Source organism: Solanum stenotomum, unplaced genomic scaffold, assembly GCF_019186545.1.
Source record: "Solanum stenotomum isolate F172 unplaced genomic scaffold, ASM1918654v1 scaffold11127, whole genome shotgun sequence".
NCBI lineage: Eukaryota > Viridiplantae > Streptophyta > Magnoliopsida > Solanales > Solanaceae > Solanum > Solanum stenotomum.
Window position 1 is genome coordinate 238,467 of NW_026021407.1, and position 9,122 is coordinate 247,588.

Below are 9,122 nucleotides of genomic sequence, written 5' to 3' on the forward strand. Positions count from 1 at the left end.
CCCCCCCCCCCACCCCCCCCAAAAAAAAATTTTAAGTTTGTTTTTAAAAAATATTTTCAATTTCAAAAATTATTTTCTACTCTAGTAAAAATAAAAGATATTTCTAAAAAAAAAAATTCATTCATAAATCAAACACTAAAAATCTTTTCCGAAAAATATTTTCTACTCACCAACCAAACATGAGAAAATAAGTCAAAAATCAACTTGTTCCCAGGAAAACATTTTCTAAGAAAACATTTTCCTTCATACCAAACACACCCGTAGTTTAAAATATTGTATCTATTCACTTCAAGTTGTATCAACACTTTCTCCCATTCTTTTTTCAGATACAATGATTTTAGGGCAAGTCCGTCTATATTAGATACAACCTTCATTTGTAGGGATTAATAAAGTACTCAATTTTGTTGGGTACACTTTTCAATTTCACTGAAATATAGTAAAACAACACAATTTTTTTTTTCAAATACAACATTTGTTTGGAGAAATTAACAAAATACTCGATTTTGTTGGATACTCATTTTTGTTGGATACACTGATACAACCCAAAAAATTCATAAACAACTTCAAAAGTCACTTGAATTTCTATAAAGAATTTGTTCTTTTTTTTTTTTAAAAAAAAAGATAATAGCACAAATAACATATGCCTTTAAGACACGGATTATGAAAGAATTTAATGTTTGCGTTCCTTTGTTAAATTCAATTAATACGTGATTTATTAGAGTAGCTTACAAGATAAAACTTTTGCTCCTATAAAATAACTCGCAAGCTACACAGGAGAGGTAACCCGCATTAGATAAGTCCGATGTGACGAGCTCAACTCAAAAGGCCAACCTCTTGCTTTCGTTGGCAAAGAATTTCAAACTTGAGGCCTCCAACACATAAGTCTCAAGAATAAATCACTAGACCACTCCAAAAGGTATTCCCGATCCTTTATTTTGTGGCAATCCTTTCTTAAATTACAATACTATCATTAATCCCTCATACTTTTTGTGTGACATTCATACTAATAATTCATTTAATTATACGAATTAATATAATACTGTACTTCTTGTTCCACCCTACTTAGCACATTACTAATAAATATTTCTTTTTTTACCAAAAAAAGTATAAAATTCATTTATCTTGATTCATGTGATATATTTTACTTTTTGAGATTCAAATTATATAAAACTTTGATTAGTATTATTTTAAACATTTGCCGTAAGACAAGTCACAAATTTTAATACTTTTCTTATACGGAAAAGTTTTTGAATATCTAATTTTTTAAAATTGATCTAATACAATTCAACTCCGAATAAAAGTTAATAAGTTATTTTTTTCCAAATATGAATAAATACGTGTCAGATAACTATTAGAGGTAGTATCATACAACATACACCTGATGTACAAAACAATAAAGCCCTAAGCTTCTCCCCCAAAATTTGGTTTCGCAAATCAAAATCCTCAAAGATTTCTACTTAATTCCTTTATCCCTCTCTGTTTTTTACCAATTTTGTTTCATTTTTGGGTTGTGGATTGTTGTAGTAAGTGTAGAGAAGAAGAAAAGATGGGGGATGCTTATTGGAATCGTCAACCGCAGCTTCCTCAATCTGCTGGATTGCTCAAACGACCTCGCACTGAATATGGTATGACCATATTCTATTTTTTGTTTAAACACTTTTTGTAGCTGATAATTGATTATGAGGCGAAATGATCTTTTTTCATGTTGCTTTGAAAATTGGCTTGTAATTATGGCTTAATTTGTGAGAAATTGTGGAACGCTGGAGCAATTTTTGTTTGGTTCAGTCATGGAGAACTACATTTTAGCCATTTGGAATAGTTCTAGCTGTAGATTGATGAGTGATGAGATTTTGAAGAAAGAGATACTCGTTGTAAGTTAGATGGAAATGTTTTGTAGCCTTGTAGGACGTGTTAGGTTTTTATGAACTTTGGAGATAGTAGAGAAGCTAGTTCAATTGAAACGAAAATAATGAATACATTTTTTTCCACATGTAAGTGAGTGGTGGATTCAGAATTTTCATTAAGGAGGTTTGAAATATGTAAATGTAGTGCCTAAAATTTGAACTTGAAATTTCAAGGTGAATTTTGAACCCCCTAAACCACCGAGAAAACCTCTACTCTAATGTTTAGGGTGAGCACCCTCCCACCTCCCTAGATCCGCCCCTGATGTAATTTTTGAATAGTGATGGCAATAGGGTGGGTGAAGCCTTGCCCTTCCCCGTTTCATAATTTTTTTGTATTTTAACCTGCTCTACCCTGCCCTATTTAGCCCCTCGTTCAGTTTTTTTTTACTTTTATGTTTGCAACTGTGCACTTTTTTTTTCCTTCCTACAACCCAAATCATCTTAATTATTATTATCCAATGGTTTGGGGGTATTGCAAATGCAGTATGTTCTGAGATTTCATTTGTTCTTCCTACTTGATTTGAATTTGGTACATTCTTTACTTCTTTATCAAACGTTTAAATTCAAAGTAATTAATTAGTGTCCCAACTGGATGTTGAGACTACTGTTACTTGTAAGTTGTTTGAAATATTGCGAATCCACAACAAAATCTAAAAGAAACCCGTCCCGCCCCCACCCCACAATAAAATTTCAAAATCTACAACCTGCCCCGCCCCTCCCTGCCCCACAAAAATCCAAATCCGTCCTGCCCCGCATAGCTCCAAACCTGCCCGCCCCGCAGCCGCCCCATTGCCATCCCTATTTCTGAATCCCCATGGGAGGTTTAGGCTGAAAAGTACACCCTTGTATTACTAAAGTAAACAAAAAACATCCTTTAACTAATTCAAAAGTTGCAACAATCATACTTCTGTTTAGTTTTTGTCAAAAACTAACATCCAAAGAAGTGACGGTCTCAGCCCCGATGACCCCCCCACCCCAAATGTTTCTATTTCTATCCTATCTTATTGTCTTTAACCTTCAGCAGAACTTCTCTGTCATTTCGAAAAGCCTAGAGCTTTTGGGCAGAAAAACCATATGCTATAGCTCATAATCTCTCTTACCAATTGAAGAGCTATAGTTTTGACACGATTTGTCTTCTACCGTATATGTAGTAGTGCTTCACAAATCAAAGGCAAAAGCCAAATTCATAATCTTTCTCTATCCAACAGTGTTTTAATTGTGTAATATAATTGACGAATGCGATTAATTAATTTCTATTCTCTTCATCTTCTTCATCTTGAAAGAGGTAAGTATCTTTTTTAAGGAAACTACAGATAACCATACAATAACAAAGATCTGCTAAAATATTGTTAAAATGTCCTTACCTGTTAGATAAAATGATCCAAAGAGATTGAAAGTATTGGTACTGCACAAAATAATATAAAATTCACTAATTGTTTCCATTATAAATCATCACCACTTGTGTTGATTAAAATTTCTGGTAGCTTTTAAAGAAAAATGGATGAGAAAGAAAGAATAAATAAGCTATGTGCAGTATTTTTTTTTTTTTAAGCAGGAAACTGAAGAAATAGTTCTACACAATTGTGCATAACTAAGTATTTATCTGATGAATTTCCTTCCGTTGTTGAAAAAAGAGAATATGAATGCTTTCACATGTAACTGAAGAAGGTGAATGATGATTGAGCGAGAAGGAAACAGATTGAGAAATTAAAGGAGAAAGAGATGTCATTTTTGGGTATATCCTTAGTTTTTGACAGAAACTAAACAAAAGGATGATTGTTGCAACCTTTGAATTAGTTAAGCGATGTTTTTTGTTTACTATAGTAATACAAGGTTATACTTTAGGTTTGAGTCATAGTTTAAGGATGTTTTTAGCCTAAAACTCATCCCCATGGTATAAGGGGTTTCAAAATTGCATTTTTGTCACAAGTTTGAAAACTAGGTGTTGCATTCTTGCATTGTTGAATCCCTTTGTTAGGATTCCTAGCTCCGGCGCTGATGGAGATGGACGGATCGAAAACATCGAAGAGTCTAGTGGTGATGCCTTCTGGTAATAAATCTCCTTTTATGTAGTTTCTCTATGCATGTATTGAAATGCAAAAACATAGGGAGACGGGAGGTTTGTAGAGCAATTATCTTGGACATGGTAAGATTTGGCTCTTAAAAAGTGAGGTTAACCCTAATTTTTTGCCGAGGGGGCTCGGGTTAACACCCTCCCCTCCCCCCCCTCTCCAGATCTGCCGCTGATATAAGTTTTTGTATCCCCATGGTGTTAGGTTAGGGAATATTTAGATTTAGTAGTAAAGGGGTTTCAAAATTGCATTTTGTCGCAAGTTTGAATAATAGGCGTTGCATTCTTTCATTTTTTGAATCCCTTTATTAGGATGCCTGGTTGAAAACATTGAAGAGTCTAGTGGTTTTCTTATGATGTTTCTGGTAATAAATCTCCTTTTATGTAGCTTCTCTGAGCATGTTTGAAACGCAAAAACATCAGGAGACTGGAGGTTTGTAGAGTATTATCTTGGAAGTGGTAAAGTTTGGCTCTTAAAAAGTTGGGTTAATCAATTACTTAAGCTTTACAGCCAAATTAATCATGGTTTTATTGGTGGAGGTTTCTCAAGGAAACACAAAATTCGATTTGAGGCTGGAGTTACTTTTAGAATTAGTAAGGACATGTCTTGAGTTTTGACCATCTATGATTCTATTCTAGGACTTTCATGTGTAGTTTGTGCATACAAATTTACAGTTATAGTTACATATGCTTAGGTAGCACGTGTTGTATAGCTACACTTTTTTTTCATCCAAAAGTAAGACTCCATTGCTTCTTTGAGATTCTGCCGCCCCATTTATAGACTTCTCACGATTCACTGAAATCAAGGACAAAAAAACAGAGAAAGAAGAAGATAGGAAGATGGAAAACCGGATTGTTCTTGTGCCAAATGAAGAGGATTTTAGCTCCAAATTCAAAATTTGACCTCATGTGTTTCTTTTTCTTATCACTTGGTGGTGTGTTTCGATTGGTTTCAACCTTAACAAGCCCCTTTGACCTAATCACAAGCAACCCAATGAATTCTAATAAGTTGCTTTCTCCCCTCTCCCAGTTCTTTGTACGATTATAGTGATGTTGGATCTTGTTGAGTAATGTTCTATCTAAAACAGAGTTCTACATCTTAGTTTTACTTCCTCTTCTCAATTTCTCATTACTGCAGAAGCCCCTTTCGAGAAAATAATTGGCCAATTTCATCTCATTCCTCTTTACCAGCTTATTGTGGAACTATTTGTGGTGTCAGAGTCAATGCTGGAACTGTATATGCATCCTCCCTGTATTAGTTCTACAATGGTTGCTAACTTATTATGGCACCAAGTCGCCAGTTCTACCTTCAGCCTGATGCTGATTTATGAAATTCGCCCTGTATTTTCATGTCACTGATGATTTTAGCTACGAGAGTTTCCATCAGCAATTGCCTTTTATATTCTGTACTTGTTCCCAGTGCCCTATATTCTTGCTTCAGTCTTACTGTGATTGCTGTGTATGCTGTGCTTTTATGTGCAAGTAGGTCATTTTGATCTTACCTATTGGCAAATGAAACTTTATCCTGTTTGAAGACAAAGTATATTCCATGCGAGTAACATTCTACACTCACTTTATTATCTGTTTCGAAAAGCATATGTGGTTTGACCATATTTCTTTGCAGTACCAGATTATCCACAATCTGGGATGCCATCAGCTCATGAAGTGCATCATTACTTAGGAAGGAATGATGATCGTGAAGGACCTCGAGTAGTGGACACACAATCAATCGGATCAGCATATGATCGTGGTGTACCTCGAGTAGTGGACACAGAGTCAATCGGATCAGCATATGATCGTTATCTCCAAAGTTCGGTAATCATTGAAGCTGACAGTGCTCCTACATTCCTCAGGCATGCTTGGATTTCGTGCTAATTTGGATTTTGTTTTTATTATTCTTCCTCCTTCTCCTGTAGCAACTTTCTTCTCTTCCAGTCGGAGAAGCTAATAACAACTACAAGGGGGTTGGATTAGTTAGAGCAGGTGGTGGTGGTGGTATACCTGCCCTTCCTGTTCGTGATCCGCTTCCATCAGCTCATGGGCCAGAGCTAGCACCAAATGGAAGAGCTATGGTATTTAGTGGCCAACTGCCAGTCGAACCTATGCCGAGGCCTCGTGAAACACTATCTCTTCCTCCTGATGCTTCTAACACCCTCTACATAGAGGGACTTCCGTCAGACAGCTCCAGGAGAGAAGTAGCCCGTATCCTTTGAGATGTAATTTACTGAATCATTATTGGACAGTTCTTCTTAATTTCTGAATATATCTGTTACTTGTTCCCTAACTGCACTTAAAAAGACATTTTTCGTCCTTTTGTGGGCTACAAAGAAGTCAGACTTGTTAGAAAGGAATCAAAACATGTAAGTTGATGTTTATGCCTTTTCTATTAGTGTAGTATTTATCTACCAGGTGGTGTTTTGATAAAAACTTCATTTTGCAGCGTGGTGGAGATCCTATTATCCTTTGCTTTGTGGATTTCGTAGATCCAGCGTGTGCAGCTACTGCTTTAAGTGCATTGCAAGGTGAGTATTTTCTAAATTATAATAATCCACTGTCCAACTTCCGTTATCGACTTGTTATCTCAGCTGCAGTGATCTGATCTATGATGTTCACTCAGTGTATGTGGATGTTGAGTGAGTGTTTTCTAAGTGCCATTCTCTCACTTTGCTTTTTCAATCTACAGATCTTGGCAGTTCATTTTCTTTCAGATACATGAGTGCTCTAGTTGTGATTCTTCATTCCTTTTAGATCGTTAAATTGTGGGGTAATCTGTGGAGTAAAACCCACTTGCTTTATATGCTATCTTCCCTTAGATGTGTATATCCATTGATGACCTCTCCTCTTTGTGCACGTGCAAAGCCCTATGGGCAATGCACCTCAGGGAAGAAGCACTGCCTTCTTTGACTTTAGTCTGTAGTCCTTTTCTTTTGATCTGTCCATTTCCTTCACCCATTTCTTGTGTAAAATACCGTACCTATATTTCAAATAAAATATATCCAAATCTATAAAGAAATTTTACTGTAGTTCCACTTATTACTCCTAAAGATCCAGATTTACTTGTAGGACTGCTGTTAGGTCTGCCATTCAAGAACGATGTCGCTTATATTTTACATAATTAGTGTGATGATACTTGCTGTCCAATCATTTAATTAGAGGATGGGGTTAATCTCTAGCTGCTGCTGTGATAATTGACATGTTCTTGCTTGCTTCATTCAGTTTAAATATCTAATGTTCCACATTATCTTGTGATACTTGCATTCTGGGTCATTTATTTGTATGACATACTGCGGTGGCAAATTCTCATTCTTCTATTTTGGTTAACTATTTTTTCACATGATTATATGACACTACTTGCATTCTAGATTCATAGGACATGCATACCTTCTATCTACTGCTGTGGCATGGTGTCCTCTTTCCTTTGGTTTCTTGTTATTTGCTCTTGTACTCTGTTACCCACCATTATGAAAATCTTCTCATATTTCCTGTTATGATTGATCTGTTTTTTCATGCTTCTCTGGACTTGCAGATGCATATTTTCGTTCTGTCTATGAGGCCAACTCACGTGTGCACAATAACTAAAAAATACAACTTTTTGGATTTTACTACCATCATCTATGAGGTTTCTTGTGGAATAATCTTACCAGTGGTCTCTGCTGTTGAATTTTGCCAGGTTACAAAATGGATGAACATGACCATGATTCTGCTTACTTGAGGTTGCAGTTCTCAAAGTTTCCAGGTCCGAGGTCTGGTGGCTCGGGAAGTCGTGGGAAGCGATAAATAACATCCACCAGCTTCTTATTTACATATTGCTCCGTCTGAATTTACTTATGTATTATGTAGTGTTTCTGGAATGTGCAATTCACAATTGGCTCAACAGTTGGCGCTAGCCATGGTTACAGTAACATGCTGGCTATTGGTTTTTGAAGCGGGAATTTTCCGCTTCAACAGACCTTTAAAGCCAGTGAAACTTTGTTTCTGGATGGTACAACTTGATAGGTAGATGCAGGTTGTCGTACTAGACTTCTAGTTGTCTGAAGAAATGTTTCTAATTTTATTTTAGACAGTGGAATTTTTGTAAGTAATATGGAACTAAGTGTGGGAAATGGGGTAGTTTGGGTTGATTCAAGTGAGTTGAATCAATAGATTGGTTATTTCCGTCTTCTGCACAAGTTGAAGCTAAAATGGGTGGGAGTCTAACGAGCCTGTTTGAATGGCTTGTTTCAAGTGGTTTTACGTCAAAATAGGTTTTAAGCATTTTTGGAGTGTTTGTATAAATTAAAAATGTGCTTATGACCACTTGTTATTAAGCCCAAAAGACAATAATATGCAAAAAGTTATATGTTAGAGAGCTCAACTTATAATATTTGGCTTATAAGTCAGAAGCAATATGTCCATTCAAATAGGCTCTTATGATTGTTGTCTTTTTGTACTTTTTAAAAAACATTTAGTCGAGGGTTTATAACCTCACTTTTTGGGACTACATCGGATATGTTGTTATTTTCATACGTTAATTTAGATTATATATTTTGCCTAAATCAGTTCAATATTAATATGCATAAAAATGTATTTGAGTTAATGAATGTACAGATGTTAAGCTGCCCAACTTTTGACAAGTTTGGTGGCTTGTAGGTTTTTTTTTTTATCTTTATTTGGGTTCAAATAGAAAAATGTTGTAATCAAGAATGAAATAATTTTCAAAGAACAAAATCACGGGATAAATGGCGTAGAGATCTGAAAGGGTGATTTGTGGCAGACAAGGTCAAATTAGGAAAGTGAATTAGATGTGAATGATGTTAGGCTTCTTTCCTTTTTTTTGTTTTGTTTTGTTTTGTTATGTTTGATTGAGCTTTTGTTGGCTAATTTTTTTAAAAATAAAATGGCTACCAGGCCATCAAAAAGTTGCTTTAAAAAAGGGAATTTTTTTTAAATGTCAATATTTTGACATTTAATAGGTTTCCTTAGCCATACTTTTAATATTTATCTAAAATGTCAATATTTTAATTTGTTATGTATTAGATTTATGTATTTTTTTATTTGTTTGATTTTCAAGATTACAATTATTTAAAAGGAGAAAATTAAGGGAGATAATATTTTTTTTAAAAAGGAACATATCACTTAAAATTCTCATCAGTTAGATTTTTTTTTTT

At 35.0% G+C, this 9,122-nt stretch overlaps 1 protein-coding gene across 2 annotated transcripts; it reads left to right on the forward strand.

Moving 5' to 3' along the window:
• The first annotated feature begins 1,402 nt into the window (after positions 1–1,402).
• LOC125849856 (RNA-binding protein 2) lies at positions 1,403–8,319 on the forward strand. 2 transcript variants are annotated; one of them, XM_049529826.1, is made up of 6 exons: positions 1,403–1,625; positions 5,606–5,790; positions 5,892–6,177; positions 6,274–6,335; positions 6,416–6,497; positions 7,646–8,319. In XM_049529826.1, the coding sequence occupies exons 1-6, from the start codon at positions 1,547–1,549 to the stop codon at positions 7,750–7,752; spliced, it is 801 nt and encodes a 266-aa protein (XP_049385783.1). In that variant the 5' UTR covers positions 1,403–1,546; the 3' UTR covers positions 7,753–8,319. The 2 variants fall into 2 exon arrangements, with proteins under 2 accessions (XP_049385783.1, XP_049385782.1); XM_049529825.1 differs by having other exon boundaries at positions 1,409–1,625; positions 5,600–5,790.
• The last annotated feature ends 803 nt before the right edge of the window (positions 8,320–9,122 follow it).